Source organism: Scyliorhinus torazame, chromosome 2 (assembly GCF_047496885.1).
Source record: "Scyliorhinus torazame isolate Kashiwa2021f chromosome 2, sScyTor2.1, whole genome shotgun sequence".
NCBI classification, from domain to species: Eukaryota; Metazoa; Chordata; class Chondrichthyes; order Carcharhiniformes; family Scyliorhinidae; genus Scyliorhinus; species Scyliorhinus torazame.
The window spans coordinates 389394719-389411367 of NC_092708.1; the positions used below are offsets into that span (position 1 = coordinate 389394719).

The following is a 16649-nucleotide window of genomic DNA, read 5'->3' on the forward strand; positions in this document are numbered from 1 at the left end:
AACAGAGAATATCGCCTTGTATATTTTCAAGAAGCAGTTAGATGTAGCACTTGGGGCAAAAGGGATCAAAAAATATGGGGGGTGGGGTGGAGGCAGGATCTGGCTATCGAATTGGATGATCAGCCATAATCATTTTGAATGGCGGAGCAGGCTCGAAGGGCCGAATGGCCTCCTCCTGCTCCTATTTTCCATGTTATGCATGGCCCATGATTTGTGTTTGGTGCAACTGAGAGCGGTCCATCGTTTGTAATTTGTCAGCGCCCGTGGTCCCGGAATGTCTCTTGTAGATGCAACTTACTCCCATCCTGCAGTAAGTGATTGTGTTTGGTTGGTCATAAAGTCGGGGTGTCCGCTTATACAGGCTTCACCGTTTAGTAAAAATGCCGAAACATAGGCAACTGTTAAAAGTAAGATGTCCCCACCCCCACTTCCTTTACTGGGACTGGATGAGTTTCCAATATTTTCTTTGGTAACAGGATGAATTTGAATATGGCTTTTTAAATGAAATAAAAGATTGCAGTTGAATGCGTAACAGCACAGACGGACATTACTACTTACGATTGAAGTGTCTGGAGACCCAAATTGTGGTTTTTTTAGCGGTTGAACAGTCAAAAATGATGGGAGAAAGGATCAGCATTAAAACGTCAGGTGTCTCAGGTGTAGTCTTTCAATTTCTTTTTTTTTTTCAAATTAACTTTAATTGGTTTACATATTTGGGATCAGCATCAGAATCAACATCGCAACAATGTGAGAGGCAACTATGGCCCGAGGTCGGTCACGGCAGAGGGTCCGTTTATGTGACAGACGGGGATAACGGTGGGACATGACAGGCAGAGGAGGGAGAAAACCCTGACTCGGGGAGCTGAGGGGAAGAGTCGTTGACGGAATCCGACATGTCACTGGACGACCATAACCGCAGGCGCTGGGACAGCATTTGGCGTTGGTTGTCCGGTGTCGATTTGGTCTTGAGCTTTTCTTTGCTCTTTCTCTTCAGAAATGCAAACCTTTTCCGGGTGGACACTTAATAGAAAATCAGAAAGGAGAAAACACCACCCCAAGAGTTGGGGAGCAGAGAGAGAATAAAAAAGGGAGAGATGAAACTTTTAAAATAAAACACGATGTAAACCAAAGTACATGCAATTAAAGAGCGCTCACTCCCCACCACCAAGGATAAAGGGCGCACAAAGTTAGAATCACCACAGAAAGAAAAACAGGATTCAGTTCATCATTTCTGCAACAGTGGGGAGAACAGTGTAGATTATTCAAAAATATTAATTCCTAAGGAATGTATTCCTTAGCACCTCTCTGCATTATTACAAAAAAGGTTAAAATTTGGACATGTGTCAATATTTCACGATGCAAGTGCAGATCGCCAGGCTGGAATACATGCTCTAGAGTCCCTGAGTGGCATTTCCAACCCACAACCTTCTGACTAACTGATGAGAAAGTGTAATTATCGAGCCACAGCTGACACCCACAATTAAACCATTTTCTGACAACAGATATGAGTGAAGGGTTGTTGCCTTATTATCAATTACAGCAGAAAGGCTCACACCTTATATTCACAATAGTCCAGTGGATCATAGAATCATATAATAGAATCATAGAATGACTACGGTGCCGAAGGGGCCATTCGGCCCATCGAGTCTCTGCTGACCCTCTGAAAGAGCACCCTGCCTATCGCCGTAACCCAGTAACCTCACCTAATCTTTCAGGACCCGAAGGGACAATTTAGCATGGCCAATCCACCTAGCCTGCACACCTTTGGACTGTGGGAGGAAAACGGAGCAGCTGTAGGAAGCCCACACACACTACACGGAGGGGCGGGGAAAGTGCAAACCCCACAAAGACAGTCACCCGAGGCTGGATTGAAACCGGGTGCCTGGCGCTGTGAGGCAGCAGTGCTAACCTCCGTGTCACCGTGCTGGATAAATTCGAAAAATGTTGAATAAGCACAAGCCATTAGCTGTCAAGTCTATTCCTTTCACAGTGAATGAACACCATCCGTCTCACATTCCAACAGAATATTCTGCAGAAATACTCACTATTCTGTGAAGACATGTTCACCCATCTAACAATTATTGCACCAGCCAAAAACCACCATGCAAGTCACCAGCACCCCACAAAAACTCAACTACTTGATTAATTTTCTTCTGGAGAGCGAACATTTGCACATCCTCTACCTGCTCTTCAGTCCCACGTTGCACAACTGACTCTTAAAGCCCTGGGAGACAAACAAAAATAATCAATGACCGCATTCCAAAACAAGTCAAACATGGACAGTTAAGACCGAGCTGAAGATGACCAATCGGGTAAGTTCTCCTCATAAATCACACACCGAGAAGTCGAACAAATCAACAATCCAAAAGGTTTGAGAGGCAAGTGAGCACAGACCAATGAAACAGCTCCAGGCCAACAACCTCTAGGTCTGGCCAATTCAGATGGCTGGACTGCTTTGGAGTAGACTCTCTGGACGTGTTTACCTTGACTGGTTGGGCTCAGGCCATTTTCCTCGAATGAATTGGATCCCAGCGAGGAGTTGTCAAGACTCGCTCTCTGTGCCCGAGGAGGAGGCAATGCTGCTGTCACTTCTGTCGACTCCAGTTGGTGAACTTGGCTCTCTGGCACAAGTTTCTGCCGCTCCTTGGCACTCTCCTTCCTGGGTTTCATAAATTTCACAAGGGCCTTTGCAGTCACCCAGTTACTCTTTCTGTGACAAAGTACAGTTAACAGTTTTGAATGACCGTCGCAATGTAAATAGTGCTTCTTTTTTAAATTTATCTGCTCTCAGGATATGGGCGTTGCTGTCTAGACCAGCGTCTATTACCCATCCCTAATTGCCCTCGAGAAGGTGGTGGCGAGTTGCCTTCTTGAACTGCTGCAGTCCATGCGATGTAGGTACACCCCTCGTGCCGTTAGGGGTGGAGTTGAGCCAGTGAAAGTGAAGGAACAGCGATATATTTGCAAGTCAGAATGGTGTGTAGCTCGAGGAGAACTTGCAGGTGGTGAATTGCTGCCTTGTCCTTCTAGATGGTAGAGGTCGCAGGTCTGGAAGGTGCGGCCTAAGGAGCCCAGGAGAGTTGCTACAGTTCATTCTGTAGATTGTGGACACTCCTTCCACTTTGCGTCAGTGAATGTTTAAGTTGGTGGATGGGGCGGCAATCAGGCACGGCTGCTTTGTCCTGAATGGTGTTGAGCTTCTTCAGAGTTGATGGAGCTGCACTCATCCAGGCAAGTGGAGCGAACATGTTCACTCACTGTCCCTGGAGCAAAATCCTGCAACTCCAATCCTAACAGCACATTGGGTGCACCTACACCGCATGGACTGCAGCGGTTCAAGAAGGCAACTCACCACCACCTTCTCAAGGGCAGTTAGGGATGGGCAATAAATGCTGGGCTAGCCAGTCATGCCCACATTCCGTAAATTAATTTTTTTTTGACTTGTGTCTTGGAGATGGTGGTCAGGCTTTGGGGAGTCAAGAGATGAGTTACTTGCCTCAGAATTGCCAGCGTCTGACCTGTTCTTGCAGCCACAGTATTTATTTATTTATTTTAAAATAAATTTAGAGTACCCAATTCATTTTTTCCAATTAAGGGGCAATTTAGCGTGGCCAATCCACCTACCCTGCACATCTTTAGGTTGCGGGGGCAAAACCCACGCAAACACGGGGAGAATGTGCAAACTCCACATGGACAGTGACCCAGAGCCGGGATCGAACCTGGGACCTCAGCGCCGTGAGGCAGCAGTGCTAACCACTGTTCCACCATGCTTAGCCACAGTATGTATGTGGCTAGGGATGGTCAATAAATACTGGCCTAACCAACGACGCCCACATCACATAAATTAATTTTTAAAATTATATTTATATTGTGCCTTTTGCAGTATTCCAAAGCGCCTTCCAGCCAATTAAAAACTGCAGCCGCGCATACACATTACACTCCCCACACACACAAGATGATGGGTCGGCCGGGGCCAGAAGGCTTCGAGGGGGGTGGCCTGGGGGGGGGGGAACACCTATCCGACACACTGTTCTAAGTGGACTGTTAGCGGCGTGCACAGAGGCATGGCTGCCTTGCCGGTTGCGGTAATGGTGTTCCGTGCCCGCCCACGCCGACCCCACAGCCACCACCCCCCCCCCCCCACCCCCGGCAGAAGCCCCCCAGCCAATGGTACAACGGTTAGCAAACTATGGCGATGTTGGACACCTTCTGTGCCCCTTCTCTCCCTCAGCAGCCACAATGCTGATACTTGCAATTTGGCGTCAAATTGGTGCCCGCCATACTTTTACCGTTGAACCTATTCTCCGCCCAATCATGTTTCACGATTTCTGCGTCAGCCGACAGAGAACCTGCCCATAGCCCTTGGAGCTAAAGGGATCAGAGGGCATGGGGGGAAAGCGGGAACAGGTTATAGAGTTGGATGACAAGACAAGGTCATAATAAATGTTAGAGCGAGCTCGAAGGGTTCAATAGACTCCTCCTGCTCCTATTTTCTATGTTTCTAACAGAGTATTTTCCACAGCTCTGGACTTCATACAACAAAAAAAGATATAGATGCACTGCAGAACTTTCAAAAAGCATTTACTTAACTGATACAGTAACGGAGGGATTATCGTTACAGGAAAGATTTAAGATGACTTTTCTGCAGGAAAGAGAAAGCTGAGGGCTAATCAGGTGGAGGTCTCTGAGGTTATTAAAGGGTTTGATCAGGGAAGTGCAGATTTCCTAGGAAAGCAGAACTCAGGAGCAGAAATATAAGATAGTCATCGAAAAAACCAATAAGGAATTCAAAAGAAACCTCTTTAACCAGAGAGTAGAATGTGGAACTCACTACCACAAGGAATGCTCAAGGTAAATAGCATAGAGGAAGCAGAGGATATATACATGATGCAGGCTCGAAGGTGATGCCATTGAGATTAGACAGATGTGGTAAGGCAGGGGGGCCATGTGGACGATAAACACTAGCATGGAGCTGCTGGGTTCAGACTGAGATGTAAATACTTGACTAATTTGTCCTTCAAAAAATAACCAGGTACACAGGGAATTCTCACTGACTTTGTCAAAAAGCTTAATCATAAGTAGATGTTTATTTTCAAGGTCAAAAGAAGAGTTGTTTTTGCTTTTCTACCTGTCTTGGTACAGAGTGCTAACAGTGCACTGTACAGTGGGGTACAGAGTGCTAATGGTGGACTGTACAGAGTGTGAACGGTGCACTGTACAGTGGTAACGGAGCACTGTACTGTACCAACGGTGCACTGTGCAGTGGTACAGAGTGCTAACGGTGCACTGTACAGTGGTACAGAGTGCTAACAGTGCACTGTACAGTGGGGTACAGAGTGCTAACAGTGCACTGTACAGTGGGGTACAGAGTGCTAACAGTGCACTGTACAGTGGGGTACAGAGTGCTAACAGTGCACTGTACAGAGTGTGAATGGTGCACTGTACAGTGGTAACGGAGCACTGTACTGTACCAACAGTGCACTGTACAGTGGTACAGAGTGCTAACGGAACACTGTACAGTGGTACAGAGTGCTAACGGTGCACTGTACATTGTTACAAATTCCTCAAGAAGAGTGATGGCCTAATAAAGGTCTTTACAATTATTGAGGGACTTCACAGGGTATGAAAGTAGAGAAAATGCTTCCACTTGCAGATAATTCAAAACAAGAGTTGATAAATATAAGATCATCGCTAATGAATCCAATAAGGAATTCAGGTGCAATTTCCTTCACTAACTGTGGTTAGGATTTTGAACTTGCTACCACCTGGAATTGTTTAGGTGAACGCGAGAGATTCATCTAAGGTGGCAAGAACGCAGGGAAAAAGGAAGAGGATGATATGTTAACAAAGTTTGATGAAGTGGGTGGGCTGGGGAGAGCTCACACAGGGACATAACCACCAGAATAGCCGCTTTGGGCTGAATGTCTGTCGGCTGTGTTGTCTATGTCACTCTCTGTATAGGAATTGCACAATTCAGCGATCACTTTGTACACAAGATGGTTTTGTTTCTACCTTCTGAGTTGGAAGCAGTGAATGAAATATCCCAAGTGGTAGATGCAGTTAACTAAAAACTGATTCAATGAGGGTTTAATTTGCAAAGTAAGAGACAGTACCTTTTAGGAGTTGGTTCGTAGAATTTGTACTGGTCCATTATTTTGTCTTCCAATTTCTCTTTCTGCCTTCGAAGGGAATTTAACTTGTCACTAAGGAAGAAAATGAAAGCAAGAAGCCTGATCAGTATTGGATTTCAAAAAGTGATATATCAGATCTGAATGAGGGGCTACGGATACAAATTTACTTTCATTCATTACTGCGGTGTGGGCATCGTTGCCCATTTCTAATTGCCCCGAGATTCTACTTGAATCCACTACCCTCAATGTGGTGAAGCTGCAAGGGGGGGAGACCCAGGTGTTGCACCCAGTGCCAGTGAGGGAACAGCAGGTATATGTCCCAATTGGGATGCTCTGGGACATGGCGAGGAAATTGGAGGTGATGGTGCTGCCATGTATAATACCACACCGTTGTCGAACGCAAGACCACAGGAAATCGGAGGAGGTCATTCTGCACAACAATCCTGCTCCGCCATTCAATATGATATTGGCTGATTTGAAGCCTCAACTCCATTTCCCTCCTGCTCCCCGTATCCCTCAATTCACTGAGAGTCTGAAAATCTGCCTATCCCAGTCGTAAATATATTAAAAGATGGATAGAGAATTCCAAGATTCACAACCGGGGCTGTGGTCTATACATGTGTCTGTGCATGTGTGGATACGTGTGCATGTGCGTGTACATGTGCGCGCGTCTCCATGCATTTAACTGTGTGAGTATGGATGTGCGCATGTTCATGAAGAAGACAACAAACATCAGCCAGGATTCCTGCCCCCGATTGCTATGTAATTGGACCATGTTGAGTTGAAGTTGCTGATTTGACATTAAAGGGCCCCCTTCATTGTGAATGACTAACATCCCAAAGTTAAATCCCAATTTAAACACAAGGGAACGGAAGGTGAACCTGACCAAGAGCTAAAGCCAGAAAAAGAGCATGACAGAAAATCCAACCTGATCTCAGTACAATTATATTTGAAATGAGTTTGCAGGAAGCCAGCGAAACCCAACGTTGTGGAATGAAATAACTCAAATTGTTCATTACCAATTCCAAAACGTCGGCGGAATCTCCCCCCCCCCCCGCAGGATCTTCTAGTCCCACAGTTGTCAACGGAATTTCCCATTGAAAATACGCCCCCCGGTTGGGAAATCCGCGGCGGGGGTTGTCGTCGGCAGAACCGGCACGAACAGCCATATGATCCTGCCCAGTGACTCTCATTACACGCAAACGAAACACAAGAAATGGGAGCAGAAAAGGACCAAATGGGCCCTTGAGCATGTCCAGTCAGTAATGGCCAATTTCCTACAACTCCAGTCCCACTGTATCCCCAAATCTCTAGTACCCACAGATTCAGTCTTGAACATATTGAGCAAATCGGCATAGACAGTGCTCTGAGGGAGGATAATCCAAAAATCCCATACATGTAGAAACTTCTCAACGTTCCTTATCCTGCGGCTCTGTTCACTTGTCCCAGACTATCAGGCTGGGGATACAGCCCCTCAGCATCCACCCCGTCGAGCCTTCAGGGAACAAATGTGTGATGGTGGCAGCACAGGGCCTTTGTAGCTGTAATCCAGCACAGTAGGGATGGGCAGAAGGGCCGTCACTATTGTCCATTGGCTATGCAGCTCCTCACTCACATATACTGCTTCTGTTCCTCGTGGTAGTGTTCCTTGCTCTCCATGGACTGCTCGAGCAGGTTTTGGTTTTGCTGGTTCAACATCTGAACCTGACTCAGCAAATAATGGTTCTCTTCCTCCAGGTTTCCCTTCAGCTGCGTCAGAAGCTTTCGTGACAGAGAAACAAAAAGAACAGAGTGAGGATCGGCAGGTGGGATTGTTATGACTGAACGCGCCAATGGTTTAAACGGACGGCTCCAACAGACACTGAAAGACACTCAACAAAGATGGGAAAATGGAGTTTGCAGAACAGTTGAGAAGAATTACATCGATACATTTGAGGAGAAGCAAGATGGCTTGGTAGTGCAGAGCTTGAATGTTGCTGAAAAAAGAGACGTGTTGCCAAAGTTTTTCTTCCGGCACTCATCAGACAAACAAGAATTGTAAATTTCAAATGATCACAACAATTTATACTGCAGGAGAAAAGGAATATTTTCAAGGATTGTGCTTGTTTTGAACTACCCAGAAGTTTGGGGAGCCATTGCTTTCTCCATGGCCACACCTCGACCAGAGATGACTTGCCAACCAATCAGCACCCTTTCCTCCTGTAGTAGAAATTGTTGAGATTGTTTGAAATTTGGCATTCTTGCATTTGCCCTGATGAGTGCGAAATGAAAACCTTCGGCAATACGTCCCTCCTCAGTGTTAAAGAGAAACACGAGGGAGACAATAACAGAAGAAATGAAGTAGGGTGGGAGGAGTATCATGTGGAACATCAGCACTAGCAGAGACCAGTTGTGGTGAATGACCGGTTCCTGTGCTGTACATTCTACAAAACAATTCATTTTTACCATGGGTTTCCCCGGTCCGCTCACTGCTGCACAATGAAAGGCTAAACGAGCGACACCATAGGAACCATTTAAGGGGTAAAACACACTTGGATTTTTAAACATAGAATTGTTGCGAGCTCCGATCGAGATTTACTGGAAAGGTATTGGGATGGAGAAGTTCAGCTATGTGGAGAGGTTGGAGAAACATGGGTTGTTCTCCTGAGAGCGAAGGAGGTTCAGGGGAGATTTAATCGAGGTTCAAAATTATGAATGATTCTGATGGTGTTAGTCAGGAGAGAACAGTTTCCACTGGCAGGAGAGTTGGTAACAATGGGGAGCAAATTTAAGATGGGAAGATGTTATTTTTTTTTAAACGCAGTGAGTTGTAACAGTCTGGAACAGGCTGCCTGAGAGGGCGGCAGGAACAGATTCAATCGGAACTTTCAGAAGGGTTCATGCTGGAATGTTGACTTTATTACAATGGGGATGGAGTATAAAAGCAGGGAAGACTTGCTACAATAGTGCAGGTGAGATAGCACTGGAGCCACTGTGTACACTTTTGGTCTCCTTACTTAAGAAGGGATATCCTTGCATCGGAGGCAGTTCAGAGTCGGGTCACTGGGCTGATTCCTGGGATGGCCTTATGAGGAAATGTTGAGCAGGTTATACCTGTACTCATTGGAGTTTAGCCTGCGGAATCACAGACACAGGCGCTGCGGAATAACAGACACAGACGCTGCTGAATCGCAGACACAGACGCTGCGGAATCGCAGACACAGACGCTGCGGAATCGCAGACACAGACGCTGCGGAATCGCAGACACAGACGCTGCGGAATCGCAGACACAGACGCTGCGGAATCGCAGACACAGACGCTGCGGAATCGCAGACACAGACGCTGCGGAATCACAGACACAGACGCTGCGGAATCACAGACACAGACGCTGCGGAATCACAGACACAGACGCTGCGGAATCACAGACACAGACGCTGCGGAATCACAGACACGGACGCTGCGGAATCACAGGCACAGTAGAATCACAGACACAGACGCCGTGGAATCACAGACACAGGCGCCGTGGAATCACAGGCACAGACGCTGCGGAATCACAGACGCTGCGGAATCACAGACACAGACGCTGCTGAATCGCAGACACAGACGCTGCGGAATCGCAGACACAGACGCTGCGGAATCGCAGACACAGACGCTGCGGAATCACAGACACAGACGCTGCGGAATCACAGACACAGACGCTGCGGAATCGCAGACACAGGCGCTGCGGAATCGCAGACACAGACGCTGCGGAATCGCAGACACAGACGCTGCGGAATCGCAGACACAGACGCTGCGGAATCGCAGACACAGGCGCTGCGGAATCGCAGACACAGGCGCTGCGGAATCGCAGACACAGACGCTGCGGAATCACAGACACAGACGCTGCGGAATCACAGACACAGACACTGCGGAATCACAGGCACAGTGGAATCACAGACACAGACGCTGCGGAATCACAGGCACAGACGCTGCGGAATCGCAGGCACAGACGCTGCGGAATCGCAGGCACAGACGCTGCGGAATCGCAGACACAGGCGCTGCGGAATCGCAGACACAGGCGCTGCGGAATCGCAGACACAGACGCTGCGGAATCGCAGACACAGACGCTGCGGAATCGCAGACACAGACGCTGCGGAATCGCAGACACAGACGCTGCGGAATCGCAGACACAGACGCTGCGGAATCACAGACACAGACGCTGCGGAATCACAGACACGGACGCTGCGGAATCACAGGCACAGTAGAATCACAGACACAGACGCCGTGGAATCACAGACACAGGCGCCGTGGAATCACAGGCACAGACGCTGCGGAATCACAGACGCTGCGGAATCACAGACACAGACGCTGCTGAATCGCAGACACAGACGCTGCGGAATCGCAGACACAGACGCTGCGGAATCGCAGACACAGACGCTGCGGAATCACAGACACAGACGCTGCGGAATCACAGACACAGACGCTGCGGAATCGCAGACACAGGCGCTGCGGAATCGCAGACACAGACGCTGCGGAATCGCAGACACAGACGCTGCGGAATCGCAGACACAGACGCTGCGGAATCGCAGACACAGGCGCTGCGGAATCGCAGACACAGGCGCTGCGGAATCGCAGACACAGACGCTGCGGAATCACAGACACAGACGCTGCGGAATCACAGACACAGACACTGCGGAATCACAGGCACAGTGGAATCACAGACACAGACGCTGCGGAATCACAGGCACAGACGCTGCGGAATCGCAGGCACAGACGCTGCGGAATCGCAGGCACAGACGCTGCGGAATCGCAGACACAGGCGCTGCGGAATCGCAGACACAGGCGCTGCGGAATCGCAGACACAGACGCTGCGGAATCACAGACACAGACGCTGCGGAATCACAGACACAGACGCTGCGGAATCACAGACACAGACACTGCGGAATCACAGGCACAGTGGAATCACAGACACAGACGCTGCGGAATCACAGGCACAGACGCTGCGGAATCACAGACACAGATGCTGCGGAATCACAGACACAGACGCTGCGGAATCACAGACACAGACGCTGCGGAATCACAGGCACAGTGGAATCACAGACACAGACGCTGCGGAATCACAGGCACAGACGCTGCGGAATCACAGACACAGATGCTGCGGAATCACAGACACAGACGCTGCGGAATCACAGACACAGACGCTGCGGAATCACAGACACAGACGCTGCGGAATCACAGACACAGACGCTGCGGAATCACAGACACAGACGCTGCGGAATCACAGACACAGACGCTGCGGAATCACAGACACAGACGCTGCGGAATCACAGACACAGACGCTGCGGAATCACAGGCACAGTGGAATCACAGACACAGACGCTGCGGAATCACAGGCACAGACGCTGCGGAATCACAGACGCTGCGGAATCACAGACACAGACGCTGCGGAATCACAGACACAGACCCCGTGGAATCAGACACAGACGCCGTGGAATCACAGGCACAGACGCTGTGGAATCACAGACACTGTGGAATCACAGACACAGACGCTGTGGAATCACAGACGCTGTGGAATCACAGACACAGACATTGCGGAATCACAAACACAGATCACTGCAACCTGCAGAATTGCTGATAATTGCCCTTAAGCAAAACATGAATTGAGATTGCAAGGGATAGTTTGATCCTCACTCACCCCGCGAGACACAACACTAGGGACGTTTTGCTGCTTTAAAGGTGCTATATAAATTTTAAGTTGTTGTTGAAGTCACACAATACAGGTGAGGCTGCCCTGTTTATATCAGAATGTCTCTGCCTCCAGACCTTACACTACAACCTGTCAGACTCCCTCAGAATCTTAACTTTCAATCAGGTCACCATTCATTCTTCTAAACTCCAATGTGTACAGGCATAACCTGCTCAACATTTCCACATATTGACCACAGCAGTCACCTACATACCCACCAGAACCCTACCAAACATCATAGATAATGAAGGCCAAACAAGAACATGGCTGGGATTCTCCCCTACCCGGCGGGGCAGGGGAATCTGGCGTAATGGAGTGGTGTGAACCACACCGGCGTCGGGCCGCCCCAAAGGTGCGGAATTCTTCGCACCTTTAGGGGCCAAGCCCTCACCCTGACGGGCCAGGCCTGCGCCGGAGTGATTTCCGCCCCGCCGGCTGGTGGGAAAGGCCTTTGGCGCCTCGCCAGCCGGCGCCAAAAGGACTACACCGGGCGACGCATGCGCGGGAGCGTCAGCGGCCGCTCATGGCATCCCCGCGAATGCTCAGTAGAGGGGGTCTCTTCCACCTCCGCCATAGTGAAGACCATGGCGAAGGCGGAAGAAAAAGACTGCCCCCACGGCACAGGCCCGCCCGCCGATCGGAGAGACCTGATCCCGGGCCAGACCACCGTGGGGGCACCCCCCGGGGCCAGATCGCCCCGCGTTCCCCCCAGGACCGCGGAGCCCGCCCGCGCAGTCTGCTCCCGCCGGTAAGGTAGGTGGTTCAATCCACGCCGGCTGGCGAGGGTTGACAGCGGCAGGACTTCGGCCCATCGTGGGCCGGAGAATCGCCGGGGGGGAGCCCGCCGACCGGCGTGGCGCGATTCCCCCTCCCGCCGAATCTCTGGTGGCGGAGAATTTGGGACATGGCGGGGGCAGGATTCACGCCAGCTCCCGGCGATTCTCCGACCCGGTGGGGGGTCGGAGAATTGCGCCCCATGTATTTGACAAAGAGTCATCCAGACTCGAAACGTTGACTCTGTTCTCTCTCCACAGATACTGTCAGGCCTGCTGAGATTGTCCAGTATTTTCCATTTTTGTTTCAGATTCCGGGAGCTGCAGTAATTTGCTTTTATCTTAAGGACATGTATTCATTGTTTTGTATGAGTCTCCTATCTCTCCTTACATAGAACATACAGTACAGAAGGAGGCCATTCGGCCCATCGAGTCTGCACTGACCCACTTAAGCTCTCACTTTCACCCTATCCCCGTAACCCAATAACCCCTCCTAACCTTTTTTTTGGTCACTAAGGTCAATTTAGCATGGCCAATCCACCTAACCTGCACGTCTTTGGATTGTGGGAGGAAACCGGAGCACCTGGAGGAAACCCACGCAGACACGGGGAGAATGTGCAGACTCCGCACAGACAGTGACCCAGCGGGGAATCGAACCTGGGACCCTGGCGCTGTGAAGCCACAGTGCTAATCACTTGTGTTACTATGCTAAAAGAAGCAAATTACTGCGGATGCTGGAATCTGAAACGAAAGAGAAAATGCTGGAGGATCTCAGCAAGTCTGGCAGCATCTGTAGGGAGAGAAAAGAGCTAACGTCTCGAGTCCGATGACTCTTTGTCAAAGCTAGGCAATGGGCTCCTAGCCGCTCGGCATACTCCGCGAAAACGCCGATCCCCGGGTCCCGGAGAATCGCCGGACCGACGCCGGGCTCGATTTCGGCGTGAAAGTTGATTCTCCGCCCCAGCGCCAACGCGATTTTGGCATGTGGCTGCTGAGAATCCAGCCTCATATCTTTGTTACATGGCACCAAATTTTAAAGAAGATTAATTTGTATTGTCGGGTTTTCCTTAAAACTGCAACTTATAATTATACAGCACCTTCAACATAGTGACGTAGTCCAGGCCGGTTCACTGGAGAATTACAAAACAGAATTTGACACCAAATCAATAAAGAAATATTGGAACAGATACCCACAGTTTGGTCAAGATTATGAGGTGCCTGTTAGAAGATAAGAGGGAGGTAGAGAGGTGCAGGGAAAGAACTCCAGAGCTGAGCGAGCTAAAGGCACAGCCACAGTAACTGGGAATTCTCAACAGACCAGATACAGAGGAGCGCAGAGATCTCAGAGAGTTGTTGTAGAATTAAGGGTTAACTCTAATATTAGCCACTGAGGATGTGCAGAAGGAGCTATGTAATAATGATGTGAGTCAGGAGAGGGATGAGGAGAATCTGAGAGAACAGCAGTGGCTCTGTCCTCGTGCTTTGTAGTCCTGCACATGGTTAAAAAGGATCAGTGCCTCCGGCCACCTCTCTTGACAAGAGCAAGACATCCAACATCTTCCAAGCTGACCAATGGCAATAATAACATTGTGAGCAACCACAGCCCCGACAACAACAGAGCTGGGAGGCGAGAAGAGGTCACAGGGATAAGGAGGGGTGAGGGTAGGGAAGGATATTAAACAAAAGATGAGAATCTTTAAATGTGGCGTTGCCCAGGCACGGGCCAGCGTAGCTCAGCGATTACAAGGGTGGTGGGTTAATGGGAATTAGTGTGAGTTAGGACTCGGGTAACAGAATTTTAAATGACCTTGAGTTTATACATTAATGAAAAGAGCTTTTTAAAAAAAAAAGCTTCCACAAGTACCTCACAGTGATTGTCCATTTTGGTGTGCGAGATATCTAGAGTTTGGTGCTGCTCTTTTAAGCCGTGGTATTCAGCTTGCCACCTCGCCAGTTCCAATTCTGTGGTGTTCAGGGTGCTCTTGAACTCCTTGGTGTGGGTCTGCAGTCCATCGTACTCCTCTTTCAACTGTGCATTCATCGATCTCAACCTAAAACACACAGGTTTTACGTTGTGTGAATCATCAGCATCAAAAGACTTCTCTTTAGTAAGACAAGAAACCGAAGTAGGAGTAGGCCAAAGGGTAGAGCAGCATGGTGGCACTGTGGTTAGCACTGCCGCCTCACAGTACCAGGGACCTGGGTTAAATTCCAGCCGTGGGCGACTGTCCGCGTGGAGTTGCAGTTTCGCCCCGCATCTGCGTGGGATTTCTCCGGGTGCTCCGGTTTCCTCCCACAGTCCAAAGATGTTCAGGTTAGGTGGATTGGCCGTGATAAATTACCCCCGAGTGTATAGAGATGTTGAGGTTAGGGTACGGAGATGCAGGGATAAGGCAGGGGAGAGGTCACAGGTAGATTGCTCTTTCAGAGGGAGGGTGCAGACTCGGTGGGCCAAATGGCCTCCTTCTGCACTGTAGGATTCTGCTCGGTCATTCAGTTAAAACAGATCAAATTCTTTGCAAGCTTTGACAGATGAGAGACTGTTTCCGCCTGGCTGGAGAATGCAGAAGCAGAGATCAGAGCCTCAGGATAAGAGGGCAGCCATTTAGGACTGGGATGAGGGTTAGGGCCATGGTTAAAAATGTCTTCTCTCAAGAGGATTGGGAATCTTTGGCATTCTCTGCCCCAGAGGGCTGTGCATGCTCAGTCACTGAGAATACTGAAGACAAAGAATGATACAGTCATGGGGAACTAAGGGAATCAAAGGATATGGCGAGAGGGCAGCAAAGTGGGGTTCAGACAGAAGACTAGCCATTCTTATTGAACGGAGAAGCAACCTCAAGGTCTACTGCTACACCTATTTTCTATGCGATTTTGTATTGTTCCTCTGTAGTAATTAAGGCAGCTAATGGAATACTTTATTATGAGATGAATTGAACATAAAATGATGTTATGCTTCAATTATACAGGACATTGGTGAGAACATATCTCAAATACTGCGTGCAGTTATGGTCTTATTAAGGAAGGATGTAAATGCGTTGGAGGCAGGTCAGAGGAGGTTTATTAGAATCTGTACAGTACAGAAAGAGGCCATTCGGCCCATCAAGCCTGCACTGACACTCCAAAAACGCCAATCACCTAACCCGCACACATCTTTGGGAGGAAACTGGAGCACCCGGGGGAAACCCATCAGACACGGGGAGAACGTGCAAACTCCACACAGTCACCCAAGGCCAGAATTGAACCCAAGTCCCTGTGCCACCATGCTGTCTTCAGATTGATACCTGGAATGAATAGGCTGTCTTATGAATAAAGGTTGGACAGACTGAGCTTGTTTCCACTGGAGTTTTGTAGAGTAAGGGGGGGGGGGGGGGGCGGGGTGCGGGGTGACTTGATGAAGTATATAAGATTCTGAACGTTGCTGACAAGATCGATGGGAAAAGGATGTTTCCTCTTCTGGGCAACTCCAGAACTAGGAGCACGGTTTTAAAATGAGGAGTTGCCCTTTTGGGGCAGAGATGAGGAGAATTTCTTTCTCTGGGGGTTGTGCGACTTTGGAACTCTGCCTCAGAAGCTGGTGGAGGCGGTGCGAAGGTCATTGAATATTTTTAAGAGGCATGTGGTTAGATTCTTGATAGGCAAGAAAATCAGGGGTTATCGGGTTAGATTGGAATGTAGAATTCAAAATACAAACAGGTCAGCCATGATCTTATCGAATGGCGGAGCAGGTTCGAGGGGCTGAGTGGCCTGGTTCGGCTCTTATTTCTATGTTTGTATCCATTTCCACCTGGGGTTGTTGTAGGCACCTTCCTCCAGTCTGGCCTACACTCCGCTGCGGTAGTAGAATGGGAAGTGTGTGCCTGTAGCCACCTCAACAGGCTTCTAACATCCTCAAGAAAGATTGTTTTTAAAGTGGGCATCACGGAGAAGGCCAGCATTTATTGCCCTTCCTAACTGACCCCCGAGACTAGCCGAATGCGCTTGTTCTGTCGCAGGTGCCATCTTTCGGATGATATGTTAACCCAAGGCCCTATCTTCGCT

The 16649-nt window shown here is 49.2% G+C and overlaps 1 protein-coding gene across 3 annotated transcripts in view; it reads right to left on the reverse strand.

Moving 5' to 3' along the window:
• The window catches only part of ccdc88c (coiled-coil domain containing 88C), a 312840-nt gene that overhangs the window by 55116 nt on the left and 241075 nt on the right, over positions 1–16649 (reverse strand). For 2 of the 3 annotated variants that reach the window (XM_072494150.1, XM_072494156.1), the window contains 4 exons: positions 14473–14659; positions 7747–7892; positions 6114–6203; positions 2484–2710 (listed from right to left, as the gene is read on the reverse strand). In XM_072494150.1, the coding sequence (XP_072350251.1) occupies positions 2484–2710; positions 6114–6203; positions 7747–7892; positions 14473–14659 (650 nt within the window). The remainder of the gene's footprint in view (positions 1–2483; positions 2711–6113; positions 6204–7746; positions 7893–14472; positions 14660–16649) is intronic. The other variant, XM_072494152.1, reaches the window with a different exon arrangement.